The sequence below is a fragment of the Acinonyx jubatus genome, chromosome C2 (assembly GCF_027475565.1).
Source record: "Acinonyx jubatus isolate Ajub_Pintada_27869175 chromosome C2, VMU_Ajub_asm_v1.0, whole genome shotgun sequence".
Classification (NCBI taxonomy): Eukaryota; Metazoa; Chordata; class Mammalia; order Carnivora; family Felidae; genus Acinonyx; species Acinonyx jubatus.
In genome coordinates, this window is record NC_069384.1 from 5,568,389 (window position 1) to 5,587,738 (window position 19,350).

The following is a 19,350-nucleotide window of genomic DNA, read 5'->3' on the forward strand; positions in this document are numbered from 1 at the left end:
TGGACGAACCAGATTAGCCAGTCACAGAGGGACAAATACTGCAAGATTCCTCTTGTACGAGGCCCCTAAAGAGGTCAAATCCACAAAAATGGGAAGTAGAATGATGGATGCCAGGGGCTTGGAGGAAAAGAAGTTCGTGTTTACTGGGGACACGCTTTCAGTTTGGGAAGATGAAAACGTTCTGGAGATGGATGGTGGGGATTGTTGTATGACCGTGTGAGTGTGCCTAACGTCACTGACCTATACAATTAAGAGTGGTTAAGATGGTAAATTTCATGATAGGTGTTCTGGGGAGAACATGTATTTGCTGTGCTTGGGAAATGTGACTGTGGGTTCATTGAAGGCCCCAGGTGATGCTGCGACAGGAACCATAATTACAATGAAAGATAATGTCGATAGGTTTTACTGTATTAGAAAGGAGACTAACCACTCAGGGCTTTCCCTGTATGCACACATGGCAACAGAGGAAGAGGAGGTCAGTGGCTCCCTGTTCCCTCTCCAAGACTGTGGTTGGTCATCTCCAAGTCTTGCCCAAGAGACTACGTCCTCCCAACTTCTTTGCCCCCTTCAGGTGACTAGGTGACAGGAGTGGCTGCCTAGGAAGCTGAGTATTTATCAGCTTCCAGGGCCAGCGTCCTGGGCAGGTGACCAGTGCAGTGGCATGAACCCCTGAGCTCTCAAGAGCCCTGCGCTTGGGGTTTCATGTTCTTCAGCTGCCATCTTGAAATTCTTAATAACTTTATCTTTAAATTTGTGTTTGTAAGTAAAGTCCAATGGAAGAGTGGAGCTTGAACTCCCCAGTTCACTTGAGCCTCAGCCCAGGTATCATCCTCCTCCCACGGCCACCTGTCTCTCCTTTCTCTGTCTCCCTGAGCCGGCCCCAGGCTCTCTACCCAGGAATCCCTGAGGTCCTACCCACATGAGGACCTTAGTGTGTGTTGGAAGAGAAAGGTCAGGCTCCCCACAGCATCTCCTTGCTCTCCCTGCCTATAAGTGGCAACACCAGGAGCTTTCAGAAGGTGACTCAAAATACCATTGGGACCACCCACTCAAGACCTGGGTATGGCTGTCATTCTGGTGGAAAGGGGACCCTGGCAGCCAGTGTGGTGTGCACATATGCAGGCCACCTCCCAAGCCTTGTCCTCATGCCTGGAAGGGCTGGAACTTGCCCAGCCCCAAGTCCAGGGGAACATAACACTAAACAGAAAATATAAACCCTCATGATACGTGGTGGGGGGGAGAATGAGAGAGAGAGAGACCGCAGAATAAAGAAAAAGCCTTATATTTTAGGGGGGAAAAGTTAGAGAGGGAGGGAGCCAAACCATAAGAGACTCTTAAAAACTGAGAACAATCTGAGGGTTGATGGAGGGTGGGAGGGAGGGGAGAGGAAGTGATGGGTATTGAAGAGGGCACTTATTGGGATGAGCACTGGGTGTTGTATGGAAACCAATTTGACAATAAATTTCATATTAAAAAAAATAATAAAGTGAGGTACACCCCCCCAAAAGAACTTTAATGGCACCTTTTTCCTGCTTTTTGAACAAGGGCCCCACATTTCCGTTTTGCTCTGGGTCCTACAAATCACATAGCCAGTCCTACCAAGCAGTCTCAAATATGCAGTGGGCTTACAGAAGGCATGTTATTTTGCAGCTGAGGAATTGGAGCTATCAAAGATGTCATAGGGAGTCTCCCCTGAGTGGACCCAGCCCCGGGGTCAGGGGGCTTCCAAGGATGCCCTGGCTACCCCATGCCCTATAGTCAGAGGTGGGCCAGCCTCTGGTCCAAAGAGGCTTTGCACTTGGATTCAGGAGATCTAGGGTCTCCTTCTAGATTTTCTACTTACCTCCTAGTTGCATGGCTCTAGGCTTATTACGTCCCTTCCCTGATCCTATTTTGGTTCATGTAAATGGAATTAAGAATTCTCTGCTCTACTGAGAACATGGGTGTTGCTGTGAGATCAAGTTTGTGAAAATGGTCACGCAACTGAAAGAGTGAGAGGCATGGATGAATTATGAATTTCATGTGTCTTGGCTTAGACCCGCTTAGCTTCTCCAGGCCCTGGAAGAAGAAAGGAAGAACCAGGAGGGAAAAGACAGAGCAGGGAGGGGAGGGGAGGGAAAACTGTTCATGTTAGAGATTAACATGACTACTAGATGAAGTAGACCTTTGGATTAAGGGTAAGTAGAGGCACAAAGAGAACATGTTCCAGTTTAGCCAATCATAAATCTTCTTGTTCTCTGTTTCCTTGCTTATAAATAAAGGCAAAGGGGAGAAGAGGCCAGATATTAAATGAATCCTTGCATTCACTTGGGCTCTATTCTTTATTTTTCCCCACTTCAAAATAGGTATTTGGTGTCTGGTTGTCTTGGATCATCTGCATGGACATCTGTTAATATAAATTTAAATCCAATGAATGTGCTAAAAACGTTATTTCTGCATCTCTCACATATCTTTATAGCATAATTTAGAATCTACTTACAGTGGAACTTATAAATAGGTCTTGGGCCATTTCTATGACCAGAATGTCTATCCCGTCCGGTTGCTATATGGGTTAAATACATGCAGGGCATGTGAAAAAGCTCTAGCACAGATGTAAGTCAGCACTCATGCAAGTTAGCAATGATGATGGTGATGATGATGGAATTATGAGAGAAAGATAAGAAGGGTAGAAAAATAAGGAAGGAGGGGAGGGGGATAAGGGGACAAAATGGAAAGGAAAGGGACAGGGACAGTGGAGGAGAATTAGGGCTGTCACAGACCCCTGGTCACCCTGTAGAGTTGTTGCAACGCAGGCTGTATGTGAGAATCCCTTGGAGAGCTTCAAATAAACCCATTCCGGGGCCCTGCCCCCAGAGACTCTGACTCCATTGGCCTGGGGTAGGGCCTGGGCACTAGTCTATTTTAAAAACTACTCAGGTTGACTCCAGCTTCTGAGGTGCTGCCCAGGTTGACAGCATCTGATCCCAGGCAGCCCCCCTAGGAGTCACGCGAGAAAAAAGAGGCTCAGGACAGTCAGTGGTCTTGCCCACTCATAGCATGTCCTGGACAGTATGAGGCTGGAGCCCAGGCGCCTTGCTCCGAGTCCCCTTCACACCTCTTCCTCCGATATGACACATGCGAGAGTGGCACCAGACCTCAAGTCACATCTGCAGAGTCCAGAGTGAGGCACGTGCCGTCTGTCTCCCCCCAGGGCAGCAGATTTCAGGAAGAAGGCTGCTATCTTAGTGCCTTCGCCATCTTCCAGATGCTCACTGAGTCATGCTTTCGCCAGGTCTATTTTAAAATAACATAATGAAAATTCTGTATTCAGTAAAGTTTGATTGGCTGATGAGAGAACACTGAAATAAATTTAGATTCAAGTCTGCACATGAAATATTCATTGTGGAATCCAGGCAGTGGGTATATGGCTGTTCAACTTTCTGTATGTTTGATTTTTTTTTCCCAGACAAATGTTGAGGTGGGGGCAGGGGGAGGTGGGGGATGTTAAAAAAAATGTACTTGAAGAAGTAGGTTTAAAATATGTGTTCATGTCTCACAACATCTGCCTCCCTGGTCCTCCCAAGCATAAACCCTTGTGTCCCTGACTCTGTTTTCCAGTTTGGGCTTTGTTGCTTCATCCTTGGACCATACCCTCTTCTGCCACCTCTGTTCTGACAGAGTGGAGGCACTGAGGGGGACCCCCAGGAGACAGGGCTTGTCTGCTCCAACAGAGGGAGTCCTGGGCACCCAGAAAGATCGGCCACTTTCTATGTTGGGATGATTATTGACGATGGTAATGATGGGGCTAGAGTAGACCTCGTTTAAGTCAGATCCTGGTTGACTCCTCTCCTGAAACTCTGACACCCACTTCTCTATTCCGGGCTCGTCTTTCCTTCTCTGTAAAATGAAGGGATTGAACCAGACGACCATGACAGGCAGGTTGTCTAGTTAGAGATTATCTAGGCTTCTCGGTATTTCATTTTGTTCCTTTTTCAGTGCTAGTTTGAGCAGAGCTGGGGAGGGAGGAAAAAAGACAAAAATGTATTAGAATTGGTTTTGTGCCGTTAAAAAAGGAGAGTAATGTTTAGAACTCGTCTTGAATATCGGCAGCTTATTAATATAACCGTCCCCTCTTCTGTATCCCTGAGTTGAAAAAGCAACATATGTGTGGACTCTTTGCTGAATTACATGTCAACACACAGTGATGAGCTGTTCACATCGGTAGGGTTTACTCTTATGAATAAGATTAGTTACTGTTCTCAGGTGAACTCATCGCCTCCTCAGTGCTCCCTGTATTATGGGAACACTCCTTAAAGTCATCAATATAGTGACACACTCCCCTGTGCCGTTTTGTGGTCTGTATTAAAGAGGAAAAACTGTTGTAGGTGGAGGGAAGGAAGAGAGTCCTGATTTCTAGGGTTTGCCAATGCCTGTGGTGTAAATTCTCCCACTGTTCACACTTCAGGCTACCTAGCTCATGTCCCACGAGTGTGAGTTGGGCTTCAGTGCGCACAACTTTTCCTGGCCAGTGTCAGAGGCCCCACCGGACACCTGCATCTTTATGCTGCAAGCAAGTAGGTCAGATGATACCCCCTTGTGCCATAAGAACACAGATTTCCTGAACAGGGAGGTGCTATTAGATGGTATCGTGGTGTATGATGGAGATCTACAAGCCAACATATCACAATGTAAAAATGGCACCTTCCGTAGTGGGTAACTTGGCAGGAAAAGCGCACAGCACACACTCTCTGAACAAAGCTTTCCTGGTCTGGCTTTCCTTTGCCCTTGCTAGCAGGGTTTGCCCACAGCCTCTGCGTGGTACCAATCCCTGTTAAATTACCCCATCCATTTGTTACGCTTCAGAAATCCTTGCAAAAAGCACTGCTCTGCTGATATGTTGTCATCTCTCAGCACCCATGACTGTGACAGGTGAAAAGGTCATCCCTCCAAACAGTAGCATTGCAAGGAGCCATGGTAATGATCCTTTTTTTTAAAAAAAAAAGTCTTTTTGACCATTTCTTTAAAAGGCTGAAAATATGTGGGTGGACCAGGGAAACATGAGCTGGTCATAACATTCGTGACTCAATACAGAGTTTATTCACCAGAGCTACATACCTATTTTGGTGGGGCAGTCTTCCAAAGGGCAAATGTGAGTAGAAAGAGAGCATCTTTGGAAGAGGAAGACGGGCAAACCATTAAGAAGCCAGAGGCGGGTGGTTTTGTCAAGGCATCGCTCCCATGTGGAATGCAATTAAACCTCTCCTTATTAGGAAAAGGAAAGAACAGAAAACAACTTCTCAAAGCGATGCTGTGTTTTTCATGGGGAGCAGTAACATGTTCTTCCATGGGTTTTTATTTTTAAGGAATAGGAAATTACATTCTGGGTGAACAGCAAGCTTCACCAAGCATTTGCTTCCCTGCATAGCAGCTCGTGAGGTAAGACAGAAACCCTTATTTCAGAACTGGTTCACTCTCCAAAGAAGGAGAAGGAGAAATGATAAAATGCCCCGATCCAGGGAATAAAATGCCATATCCCCATGGGAACTCTCTCTGTTTTCCTCGTCTGGCATTTTACAAACTTTTTTTCCTACCCAGCAGGGAGCCCTCTCCGTTGTAGCCTTTACACACCCCTGACACTGTGAGGCACTAATATGTACTCGTTTCTAGAACCCAGCTCTGCCACCAAAATTTCTCCATCCTGTGCTCCCCTCAGGGGTCTGCGGGAATCAGGCTCCTGACTGGAGGGACCGGGGGGGTCATGTCCCAAAGCTAAATTATATGTGAGTTTCAGTTTCTGATTCATACTCCCCAGCTTGGAGAGGAAAACGGAGAAGTCAGTATATTCTTCTTCTTGGAACTACAACGGATTTATTCACAGTTATTTTTTTTCAAGGTCACTTTAGTGGCCCTGGAATCTTTAATTACCCTGAATTCGAACTTGGCACTTGTGAGAAAAAAAATCTTGGTTAATGGATTTGAGCCCAAACTGAAAATGTCTTTGCTAAAAGATGTGCCCCAAGTCCTGAGCAGACCACAGACCCCAAACAAAAGTCCACATCAATTCCTCATCTGAAGACATCACAAGTCCCTGCCATCAGACACATGGGGATGCCATCAGTATATGCTTATCTAGCACTGACCCTGCTGCAGGCTGGCCTCTTTAATCCTCTCACCGATCATTGTCTCCCTGGGACAAAGAACAAAATAGAGTGAGGCACAGTGTAGTTAAGTGACTATCTGGGGCCACTCAGGAAACAAGTGGCACACCTAGGATTCACACTTGGGCAACGACCATGTTATATAGGCTGATGGTAACCCATCCTATAACCATGAGTTTGCAACTGAGGATCACTTTGGAAACTATACATGCTGCACATTGTATCTTTCTCTGCAAAGCCATCCAATAGAAATTGTTTTTGGGGGTGGTGCCTGGGTAGATCTCTCGGTTGACAGACTCTTGATTTCAGTTCAGGTCTTAATCCCAGGGACGTGGGATTGATCCCTGCATCAGGCTCTGCGCTGAGCATGCAGTCTTCTTAAGATTCTCTCTCTCTCTCTCTCTCTCTCTCTCTCTCTCTCTCTCTCTCTCTCTGTCTCCCCCACCCCTCTCCCCTACTCGTTCATTCTTTCTCTCTAAAAAATTTTTAAAAAAGAAATTGTTTTTTTCAGTATAGAACATCTGCCATATCATCCTAAAGAGTCAAGACCCATGATTAAGGTCAGCTCAAAACAATTCTTAATCTCCTATTATAGAAAAGCCCCAAATAATAATAAATAAACATAATAGTTTGCTTTTTTCTCATATAAATGTTTTCTGGAGTTAGGCGGGCCAGCTTGGGCATGACAGCTTCATGGTGTCAGCAAGGACCCAGGCTCCCATCTCCCGAGTCATCTCAAGGTCCAAGATGGGAGCTGGAACTCCAGGTATCAGACCCTGATGTCAGGCTGGCACAGGAGGAAACAGAGAAAGCCTAAAGGGAGCTCAACTCCTAGGACACCTGGATGCATCATTGCCTTGAGCTGGCAACACCCAACTACAAGAAGAACTTGGAAATACATTCTTTTATTAGGGTATATTTTTAATAATGTCTCTTGCTAAAAACTGGGGAAAGAGGAGCCTGGGCTTCTAGAGGTAACTAGAAATTTCTGCTTGGTGAACAGTCCATACCTACTGTCACAGTTTAAGAGGGCCCCCCAAAATAATACCCCTGAGTTCAGAATCAAGCAAGAGATAGACACAGAAGTAGAGTGGTTGGATACTAGCTTTCTGGAAGATGTGTGTTTGCAGATGCTACATTCTAGAATTAGGGAGACTTACCCCAGTCTCTGCCCAGGCTGGAGATGCACACACCTCTCACTCAGGCACATCTTCTTTCACTACAGGAAGTTTGTAGATCGGAACACGTGCCCTCTGCCAACAGATATCTGGAAGGAACTGGGTCACACTTGTCAGTTCCTCCCCAACCCTCAAGTCAGGTTAGTCATTGCCCCTCCATTCGGGGGAGGGGTTAGAAGTGTTGCTTTCATACAAGGTCCCCCCCACATGGAAGAATTTCCCCCAACAGCCACCTGCCCATTTTGACAGCTGGTATTATTTTTTCTGGTGTGCAAATTTTTCTGCATACATCCAACAGTACACTAGGAAACATTTAACCACCAGATCTCCAAAAAAAATGTACAAATAATAATAAAATAGGCCATATCAGCCTCATCAATTCCATTGAGCCAACTCCTTCTCATAAAATACGTTAGCTGCCTTTCTGTGAACTCTTGTGTCTGTAGCTACCACATGGCTATTCCTATTGAACAGTGTTGTTCCGAGGCAAAGGTTTCTTGGTGCTTTTATTTGCAGTAACAAGGAAGACGGAAGTAAAACAGAAAGAAGTATTGGGGAATGTCATTCATTTGTCAATGGTGCGAGGGAACTGTTTGCTGAATCAGATGCATCAGACTTCTTTGCTGAACCTTGCATCCTGGAAGGATGGTTTCGCAATACTTGGCACTATGTAAAATGTAATAGCTTCAGACATTTAATCTTTGCCATTAACTTTTTCTCCATCCCTTTTTTAAATCCAGACAATCCACAAAACAATAAACCAAGCCTGATGGTGTAGCATCTATAAGAGTGGACAGGCACTGACTCATTAACTCCTAAGTCCCACCCTCTGTGGTTCTATACAAATCCACTGGTGTCTGCTTGAGATGCCAAACAAGACAATCCAGGGCCCCAGATCCCTGCAGCCCTGGCCGTTGCTGCCGAGGTCTCCACCTGGCATTGGATTTAAAATGCAGAAGCCACCAATCAACATTACACACGTCCCCACCAGTACACCTTGGCTCACTCCCTCACCCCAGACGCCCCCATTGTTCAACATCTGTTACAGTGAGGTCCACGATGGTTGTCACAGACCTAGTGGATGCAAAGCCACCAAGTGACCCTTTGCTTTAACCCCCAGATAAAGCCACACATCAACATACATCCAAGTGAGAGCAAATATGTTGTTATCTACATGTCTTTTTTAGCAACAAGTTGACAATTATGGGTTAGACATAACAGAGACTGTCTTGATCTCGGATATTTGAATCATTTTTCCTATTTCTATCCACATTTTTTGCCCTCAGTTTTATCCAGTGAGTCTTACAATAGGCAACCAATTCCTGTCTTTATTTTTTTTAATTTTTTTAACGTTTTTTACGTTTTTACGTTTTTAACATTTTTTAACGTTTATTTATTTTTGAGACAGAGACAGAATGGGGACAGAGAGTCTATGAACAGGGGAGGGGCAGAGAGAGAGGGAGACACAGAATCAGAAGCAGGCTCCAGGCTCTGAGCCATCAACCCAGAGCCCGACACGGGGCTCAAACTCACGGACCGTGAGATCGTGACCTGAGCCGAAGTCGGACACTTAACCGACTGAGCCACCCAGGCGCCCCCCAATTCCTGTCTTTAAAAGATCGTGTGGTTGTTGGAGCAAAAGAAAGCCTCTTGGGAGATTCTCAAATAATTTGGCTCCTTAGAACATTTTTTTAAATTAAAACCTCAACTGCATTTCACATGTTTAAGTAATCTGATAACATACACAAATACGGAGTTTACCATGATCACAGAAAGGAATTTTTCACAGTGGCAAAGACCCTGACTTAATGCATTAATGAGCATGCCTGAATACATCCTACGTAGCCAGCACCCCACCACTGAGGACATTTGCCAAGGGTCGACGTTCTACTGACACTTCCAGTATTCAACAGGTGCTCCTGATTCTTTCTCCAAATCTCTTGGGGGAAAGTGGTTGCTACCACCTTCCTTCCTGGCCTATTTTCAAGGGAAGACATTGAGGGATGCTTATAGAGAGATGTTGAGTTCATCCCACGCCTTTGCATGAATAAAATGTCTACACAACTTATTTCTCCTACCCTCTTGGACACTTAAAATGTTTTTATTAACCATTTTGGAAAGGAATCTTCTCGAATACTTAAAATAGTCCTATCTCTTATTAAGCAAACCACACCAGGCCAGTGTAACATTTTCTCAATGGTCGAGGGTCATCATTTGGAAACCCATGATGATGGATACTGGTCTTCTTGGTATGGGGGCATGTTGAGCACAGGGTGCAGGGAAGAGAGACATCGTGTTTGCGAGACCCACATGGGCCTGGTCACCATGATCTCGGGATTTGTGTCATTTCGCCATCATCTCTCATGTCAGCTCTTGGGCAGTTCCGCTTTTCTTTCTGGTTCTACCTGGGGAATAGCCAGCTGCTGTCTCCGGGGAGGGTGTTAATCTGCTGTAGGCAGGAAAGTAATTGAACTATACTCATCTGTTGTGCCCATGAACACGAAGAGACTTTGAAAGAGCATCCAGTTTCTCCTACTGCTAACATGTTTGCATTTTGTAGATATTTTAGGGCTATTTGCGCGTTCTTAGACACAATTTATGATTGCTTCCTTTTCCCCATAAATATATTTCCTGTGGTTGGGGTTTTCTGAAACAGTGCCACTCTAAACGAAATCCTCACTCTGTGCTTAAAGGGAAAGTGATAAGGAGACATATGGGAAGAGCCTCACAGGCTGGTCTGGCCTCTCCCCATAACTATGTTCCAGAAAGTGGTCCCCTGCACTATAATGAGCTTGCATCACAGTGCACTGGGCAGGGTGGGATCACACACAACGCTCCATGCAAGAAAGCGGATGTCCCCCGCACTGCCCCAGGCGCAAATATTCAGTGCACCTGTCCACTTCCCCCTTGGTCAGGGTGGGAGTTTTCCCTTTCAGCTGCCCTTCTACACACCAAGTGTAGATGTCCAAGTTCCATGCCTCCTGTCCTGTGCAGAGGTTTTCTGTAGCCTTCAAACCCTTGACAAAGGATGGTGCAAAGTTGCAGGCAGGAGTATCAAATAAGAGGGAGTGGTCCACTCTACTGCCTGCTCCCCCTAGAGCCTCCCCCTTGGAGGATGCCCTTGGAGAGGGATGCAAATGGCATGCACATTCAGCCCCCTGTCTGGGTAGGGCCCCTCAGTTCGTGACTATCTGGACCAGCGAATGGGGCTGGTGAACTCCCAGGGCTTTAGTCCCTTCCCCTCAGTGGGGTGAGGAATTGGAATACATTGAGAAGGTCCCCATCTGTTGTCCCAGGATCATAGCTCAGTGGAGCCTTCTCGCAGGCCCTGATCTCAGAGAAGGAGGGGCTCCATTCCCTGTGTTTGCCTCATTCTCCCAGATGGCATGGGTCAGCCTCTCCTGGAACCTTCCTCACCACCCTCACCTCTGCGGTGGCAGCACTGGGTTGGCGCTGGGCTTTCTACAGCCAGTGAGCATCAAGCTGGAGCTCACCTATAGCTTTACCCTGCTTTTATGGTTCAAGGGAAACATTCCCCCCATTTCCTCTTCTGTGCTCCGTCTTCTGACACAGAGATTGTAAAAATGGTGAAGCCACTTGGGATGACAATGTGGCAGTTTGTCAGAACGTGAAACATAGAATTTCCGTGTGACACAGCGGTTTCTCTAGTAGAGATCTACCTGGGAAAAGTGAAACCATAGGTCTAAGCGAGAACCTTCATGCAAATCTTGGTAGCAGCATTATTCATAATATCCCAAAAGTGGAAACAATTCCAATGTGCGTCAACTGTGAATGAATAAACAAAATGTGTTAATCCCATGCAATGCAGTATTATTCAGCAACAAAAAAGAAGAAGCTCTGATAAGGGCGCCGGGGTGACTCAGTTGGTTAAGTGTCCGACTTCGGCTCAGGTCACAATCTCACGGTTCGTGGGTTCGAGCCCCACATCAGGTTCTGTACTGACAGCTTAGAGCCTGGAGCTTGCTTCAGATTCTGTGTCTCCCTCTCTCTCTGCCCCTCCCTGTCTCACACTCTCTCTCTCTCTCTCTCTCTCTCTCAAAGATAAATAAATATTTTTTTAAAATGTATAAAAATTTTTTTAAAAAAAGGGAAAATGCTGATACATGCTACACTATGGCTTAACCTGGAAAACATTCTCAGTGGGGGAAAAAAGGCAAAAATTAGACACAAAAGAATACCTACTATGGGATCCCATTTGTAGGAAATGTCCAGAAAAGGCAAATCTAGAAGGACAGAATATTGATTACTGTTTGCCTGGGATGGGGAGTAGGAAAGGACTATAAATGGACAGGGGAATCCTTTTGGGATAATGTAAATGCTCTAAACATTGATATGGTTGGGGCGCCTGGGTTGCTCAGTCAGCTAAGCATCTGACTCTTGATTTGGGCTCAGGTCACAATCTCACAGTTCATGAGATAGAGCCCCACATCAGGCTCTGTGCTGTCAGCTTGGGATTCTCTTCTCCCTCTCTCTCTGCCATCCCCTGCTCTCTCTCTCTCTCTCCCTGTCTCTCTCAAAAATAAACTTACTAATTTTAGTAAGTAAGTTTTTTCCTTTAAAAAAAATAAAACCAAATTTGATGTGGTGGTAACTATACAACTGTTTGTACTTCTGTTGGGTTGTAATAGTGTGTGTGTGTGTGTGTGTGTGTGTGTGTGTGTGTGTGTGTGTGTTGGATAATACAAATATATGTGTATGAGCCCCCTCTAAAAAAACTCATGCCTACATGAACCTCAGAATGTGAATTTGTGTGGAAATAAGGTCTTTGCAGATATAATTAGTTAAGATGAAGTCATACTGCGTGAGGGTGAGTCCTAAATCCAATGACTGGTATCCTTATAAGAAATCCACATGAAGACACGGGGAAACCCTTAAGGAAGAACATGACGTGAGTGTGGGCAGAGATGGGAGAGTTGTGGCCACAAGCCAAGGATCGTGGGGGCCAGCGGAAGCTGGAAGAGGCAGGGAATAATTCTTCCCTAGAAGTTCGGAGGGAGCATGGCCCTGCCTTCACCTTGATTTTGGACTGGCCTCCAAAACCGTGAGAGAACAGATTTCTGTTGTTGGAAGCCACCCAGCTCGTGGTGATTTGTTTCAGCTCTCCTAGAAAACTACTACAATGGACAAACCCTTTCCCCTGTGCACTTAGGTGAATAGTATGGCATGTAAATAAGACCTCAAAAAAGCTGTTGGTAAAGATTAAATTTTTTTCTTGAAGCGGCTAGAGGAAGTGAGTGATCGGGACTGAAGGCTGGGGCCCATGCGCCAGTCTGGCTTTCCCTCAGTTGTGCTGGAAGGGGGAATCTCACCACCAGCGAGGATAAAAATGTGGGGCCCACGGTGTTTCTTCCCTTCAGTTAGTCTGTCCACTCCACGCCTCCTAATCTCTGCCACACACCTGCTGACTGTAGAGAAACTTCAAAGTGTGGGTTCTCCTGCGGGCGCCCAGGCTACGGAGCCGGTAGGTTTCTTACTCGTTGTGGTATGTCTCAACCCACTCTGGTACGCTGTGGGGAAGACGGGACCCAGCACGGGCCAGGAGAGATCCAATGGGCATGGATGGAGTGTGCCTCCCACTGGGGTGTGTTTGTGTTTCTTTCGCTAGGATCTTCGGGCCCACGGCCCAAGTAGGAACACCAGCGTATTGCCCCTTTAGCATGAATTTAACCCCAAACCCACATAGAGGCAGACCAGCTGTGGGTTTTCAGGGGAGGCTTTTTTTTCTCTTCATCCATAACACAAGCCAAGGCTGTTTGCTTTTCCCTTCCCCCTGTGTGGGTCTGGTTGTCCTTGTTGCAGGTCCTGGCTCTGAAGGTAGGGCCCTTTGAGCAGCCTGGTTTGAAGGTCCCACTTTCAACTCCCTGCCTCCAACATCATAATACCTCTGGCCTTTCAACAGCACTTCTGCTTCAGGCTCCTGGGATTTCTCTCACTTTCTTAGAAGCTGCGTACGCATTTAAAAGGATGCTTGTTTTGTGCCGCCCTGCATCTCTAAGTGGTGTATGGAGTGGGAGCAGAGTCCTATGTCATGGCCAAGAATGGAGGTCTTTAGATGAATTTTGAGGTGGGAGACAGGGAACTTGAGAAGTTGCACAAAGAGAGGTTTCTGTTTTCTTGGTGCGCTGGGGATGAGATGGCCTGCCATATGTTACGGGAGAAGGGTGGGGCTGGGGTCTCCAGGTGACGGTGACAGTTTGTAACAACGGTGGGTATATCTAGAAGTCACTTCGAGGATGGGTCAGCAGCGATCAGGGCCCCAGCCTCAGTTGCTCGATAAGGTTTCAGAGTTCCACAGTTGAAAATCAGAGTTAGAAACTGTCATTTGCTACTGGAAGCCCCCTCTCCCATCTATTCAGCAAGTAAAATTGTTTTCCTATGTGTCCTCAGGGACACAGGCTATATTCCGTGACCGACGTGTGCCCTCGGTGGGCCGGGAAGAGAGCAGCGCCCCCTGAATATGAAATCCCATGGCAACTTCTGAATGAATGAGCTTAGGGCTCATTTCGTCAGGTTTCACTTTTCTGCCACCTTGCCCCTTTTCTGTTCATGATTCGTGCTCAGCGGTTTCTTGAATACATTTTATTTCAAAGAAATACCTCTTATTTAAAAATGTTTATTTATTTATTTTGAGAGAAAGAAAGCACAATGTGGGTGGGGAGGGGCAGAGAGAGAGAGAGAGAAAGAGAGAGAGAGAGAATCCCGAGGAGGCTCCACACTGTCAGTGCAGAGTCTGACGCAGGGCTTGAACTGACAAAACTGTGAGATCGTGAGCTGAGCCAAAACCGAGAGTTCGACACTTAACCGACTGAGCCCCCCCAGACGCCCCTCAAGGAAACACCCCTTTAAGCCAGATTTAGCTGAGTGTTGAGGTGGGAAGTCAAGAATCCTGCTTTGCCAAATAAGTTGTGTCCTTCTTGGATTTTCAGTTCCTGCGATGATAACGTCCTATCCAAATACGACCCTAGCCACTCAGGGTCAAAAGAAGGAAATGAGCTGTGCAGCCCATGGCGAGAAGCCCATCATTGTCCGCTGGGAGAAGGAGGACCGGATCATTAACCCCGAGATGGCCCGTTACCTTGTGTCCACCAAGGAGGTGGGAGAGGAAGTGATCTCAACGCTGCAGGTAAAACGCGTCAAACACAGCGGATCAGCATCTAACTTTGTCGGCAGAATAATCCTGTCCTTTCACCTAAGCGGGGGCATGCGGGTGATGAACAGCAGATAATCTTTCAGGACTACCATTTCTTCCCCATTTCTTACAGCAAGATTCCTGAGCAGCCTGCAAAAACAGTGCTTTACTTTAAATGTTATTAAGAATAAAATTACAATGAGCATGGCAGGGAACCCAACGGTAGTAAAAACCAAAAAAAAAAAGAAAAAAAGGTAGGAATCGAGTCTCTTAATGATAATTAATCCCAGAAAAATGGCATCTTATGCTGTGCACATGTTTTAACATGCTGTAAAAAGAAACAAATTGGATGGGCTTTCTAAGGAAAAGTGGTTTGCTTTTCTTGGACAAATCCAACAGAAAAGCCTCTGTCTTTCACATAGGATCACAAAAACTAGAAAAAAAAGTATTGTAGTATCTTAGATTTTTTTTTTTAGTACTAGTGGTAGTTAACTGAGTGGTGTTTTTAGTGGCGGGGGGGGGTGGGGTGAATGATGCTATAGCCCACACAGAGAAAAAAAAAAAAAAAGCCCTGTGTTTGAAACACTGATATTGATTCACTCACAGGTCCAGTCCTGGAGTCCTTCTAGAGAGAACTCTAATGAGGGTCCTGTAGGACCAAGCATTTACTGCAGGATTTATAGATCTGCTTCTTTAGGCACTCTGGATACTCTAAGCACACACCATGAGAAAAAAAAAAAATATATATATATATATATGGAATATACATCAACCTGACCGTGGCATCCTACATAAATTACACATCCAATTTAATGAGCACCAGCTGACACGGATAACGTACGTCGAACCTATCCATCTACACCGTTACAATTGCACTGAAATAATTTGCTCTCGGGGGTGTGTGTGCACGTGTGCGGGTGTGCTGGGGGCCGGAAGGGTAGGAATGGAGAGATTTTTGTCATCAAAAGTCCTTTTAGTTGTTCTGGCTCCATACTACTGGGTACGATGGGTTTCTTTCTGCTTTACACATAGATTTTGCCAACTGTTAGAGAAGATTCTGGCTTCTTTTCCTGTCATGCTATCAATTCTTATGGGGAGGACCGTGGAATAATTCAGCTCACAGTGCAAGGTAGGAAGGAGACCAAATTGGGGGAAAACACGGCTTTTAGGACAGTAAGCGAGGAGGTTTTGGGATGGTGGTGGGGTGGTCTGGAGCTGATGGCCAAGAAAGAATCCTTGAAGGCGTCTTTGGTGCAAAAAGGTGACTTAATTAAAGCACGGGGACAGAACCCACGGACAGGAAGAGCTGCACTGGGGTCATGAGGGGTAGCTCGTTCTCTACCCTCAGGTTGGGAGGGGGTCCAGGATAGAGTAAGTCTCGAAGGTATTTTGGAAGCAAGGTTTCCAGGACCTTGAGGGGCTAGCTGTTGCTAAGGAAACACCATTTATTACCGTTTAATAAAACCTCCGTCACGAGCCCCTTCAGATCTGTATCAGGAGGCCAGAAGCTTGGAGTAGGGTCGCCAGCGTGTATCTTGGGGGAGTTGAGATAAAGGAAGCAGATTTACAGGGTCCTCGAGGTTGGGACAATGTTAAGGCAAGATTCCCTTTTGCCCCCAGCAAAGTGTCATCCTTGAGGCAGCTGAGCTCCTAGAGGGAAGGCACTCTGCTGGTCTCAAGGACTTGTCAATGGGCTGTAGGCAGTAGGGAACTTAATTTTTCATTGGCCTTAAACCCCTTTCCTTTGTTCTTGGGCCCAACAGGACTGTCCGAGGAATATCACACATATTCCACTGGGGGCGGGGGGCGGTGTGCCAGCCTGTATTTTGCCCTCAGCTTGTCCCATGCCCCCCCCCCAATCCCTAAGTGTATGCCCAGGCTCAGACCCCTGTGTGGGCTCAGCTTGCTACGTAACAGCTCCTGATTCCCAGAAAATGTTGAACATGCACACAGCTGGTGTTAAAACAGTTTCTTGCAGTGCCCATGATGATGTCAAGGTGCAGCCCCCAAAACACAGGGAGCAAATCCTTAAAGGAATCGGGTCAGGTGACCCTGCGGGCCCACGGAGTGCACCACGTGTAACAGTGTGCCTGGTTAGCCCACCTTTAGGAATCCTTACGCCAAACGGTGCAAATGACAAGGGAAGTTTAACATTTGAAGCCCAGACATTCTTTTGAGCTCGAGATTCCAAACCAGAAGAGTGACATCCTCGTTTGGTGGCCCAGCCCCGCGATAAAAGCCTGCTTACAGAGCCCTGCTGTAAACATTGGCGTTTGGGGAAAAGTGGAATTTCTCGTCCCTGCTATGGGAATAGGAAAAAAAAAAAAAAAAAATGCTTCCAGGTAAAAGTTTCATCTGCCGTCAAAGGCTGGCAGGGCTTTTCGGGAGCCGTACTCAGCATTTCCACCCGCGTCCTCTGTCTGAGCCATGTTCGAACTAAGCCCGGGTTTTCCTGTCGATTGCGCAGAGCCCCCAGACCCTCCCGAAATTGAGATCAAAGACGTGAAAGCTCGCACAATCACCCTCAGGTGGACCATGGGGTTTGACGGCAACAGCCCCATCACGGGCTACGATATTGAGTGCAAAAATAAATCAGGTAAGCTCTTTATTCCCTCCAGCTTTACTTCCACTTCAAAAGGCCCTGTTACTGCTCTCCTTTGTTATTCATGATCACCTGTAGGAATAAACCTGGACTCCACGGAAACTCCGAGGGGGCTCCTTGTACCGGTTTGTCTCTCTTCTCGCACAAAGGACTCCACATCTCCTTTCTGGGGTGCGGTCTGTGTGCAGGGGCCCATCTCTGCCTCAGGGCCCCCTCCTTTCTCTCCGGGCCCCGGGCTTGCTCCCTGCCCACCACCCTGGCGCTCTTGCCACCAGCCGGCAAGGGGGCGGCTACGGACAGCACCTGGCCACTGGCCACTGATGTCCTCTTTCCTGCCCCCCCTTGCTGTCCTGACGTGCATTTTCCCTGTGGCTGCTCGCTCCGGGGACTCCGTCCAGGGCCTGGGCCCCAGCTGTGCTTGGAGTCCGTGGGCCGAGTCTGTGCAGAGGCGGGAGAGCTGCTCCTGGCGGAGACGGGCACTGACCCCGCAGGGGTCGTCCTGGAAGGACCGCAGGGACAGGCCCGCGTTCAGCCAGGTCGGCAGAGGGGCCACGAGTAAAACAGACCCAGTGTCAGGACCGTGGCAGGTGTGTCCGTTTATCCCCTTAAAGGGATCACGAATGCCAGGGTCACTTGGAACTTTACGATCCATCAGGCCGAGGGGAGAACACCTACCTCACTGCGGCCTCTGGCGGGAAGTTTTCCTGCCTCTCATAAGAGGAATCAGAGCCTCGCCAGCATGTGTAGGGTTAACAAGTTCCTTAACAAGTATGCAGACCACGCATAGCCTTATTGTTTCCTTTCTGGCCACCAGACTTTAGGTGACACTGTCCGTGACCTGCACAGTATCTTTTGAGCTGAGACCCTGGTGACAACCAAAGCTCGGGGCAGCCGGAGGCAGGTCGCGAGTGAGGAATGCTTCAGGACGAGTGAGCAAGGGGCAGGACGAGAGGGTGGCAGGAGCTGGAAAGGACGGCCGAGGGTGGAGTGTCCCCGAAGCAACGCGTGAACGCTAAGAACCCCCAAGAACGGGGATTTTAGAAACAGCACTTGAGACTTGCAGTGCGCAGCTGGGTTGGGAAGCACGCTAGAGCAGCTTGTGACCCAGAGTCCCAACAGAGACCTGGCAGTGAGCCATGCGTGCACGGGGTCCGGGGGGGGGGGGTGCTTCGGGAGAGGCCCTCCATGGCTGCCTGGGGCACTGTCATCAGCGGATAGGACAGCCAGCGCAGGCTGGAGGCGGGGGCACAGTGACGGCGAGCAGGCTGGAGACGGTGCTGGCCCAAACAGGGCTCTTTCAGGCACTGGGAGAAACGGGTTTCCAGGGCCAAAGGGAAGCAAGGAGGCCCTGCATTTGTTCTAAAGACCTAGGTCAGGAAGGAGCCCAGGGATCCCAAGGTCCGCCCTGCCCGTCTTGAAGGAAAGGAAACACTCCTTAGTGAAGCCAGCATGTGCCTAGCAGAGAGCGGCCCCGAAACTGATGGTAACAGTGAGCTCTCCAGAGAAACGCACACGCACATCATGGGGACAGTCCACAGAGTCCTGGGCGGGGGAGGGATGGCCCCGCCAGCCTCTGGCCGAGCACTGACTGCCAGACCCCGGGCTTCTGTGCTCTTGGCGTGGGTCCCCAGGCGGGCTCCCAGGACAGCAGGGTCAGTGCCTCAGTGCCGGTGTCCAGGTGCCAGTGATGGTCCAGTGGTTGCACAACCTGTCCTGGCTCCGCCGCTGGCCCTGTCTCTACCTGGCCGTGTGCCTTCACTCGTCCCCTGCCCTCAGCATTCCCCTCTGTGACATGGGACACCACAACCTCTCCCTGTGACGAGTCCTTCAAAGGTCACAGGCTGTCCTCCGGCTGGAGAACCCCCCCTTCCCTGGACCACACGGTTCCCATGCTTACCCCCACCTGCTCCTTAGACCCCACTCCTCACGTCACCTCTGCAAGGACGCATTTCTGGCCTCCCGCTCGCGTGCTCCTAGAGCATCATCTCCTTTCTTTCCTGGCTGGGCTGTGGTGGGCAGTTTGTTTGTGTTTTCTGTTCCCACGTTTATCAACATTTCCTTTTATCGCATCTGGATGTCGAGTCAAGTTAGAAAAGCTGTTCTCTACAGCCGGGCTATAAAACGATCCCCCCTGCTTCCTACGTGTATGGTTTCTTTCTGTTGCTCTTTAAAATTGAGATCTCTAATCCATTTGGAGTTGATTCCTGGGTATGCTGGGAGATTTGTCTCTACTTTGACCTTTTCCCAGATGGGAATCCTCCTGCCCCAACATGATTTACTAAA

At 47.9% G+C, this 19,350-nt stretch overlaps 1 protein-coding gene across 2 annotated transcripts in view; it reads left to right on the forward strand.

The window, feature by feature from the left end:
- Positions 1–19,350, forward strand: part of DSCAM (DS cell adhesion molecule) — a 693,896-nt gene that overhangs the window by 596,598 nt on the left and 77,948 nt on the right. For both annotated transcript variants that reach the window (XM_053220540.1, XM_053220541.1), the window contains exons 12-14: positions 14,263–14,459; positions 15,498–15,594; positions 16,933–17,061. In XM_053220540.1, the coding sequence (XP_053076515.1) occupies positions 14,263–14,459; positions 15,498–15,594; positions 16,933–17,061 (423 nt within the window). The remainder of the gene's footprint in view (positions 1–14,262; positions 14,460–15,497; positions 15,595–16,932; positions 17,062–19,350) is intronic.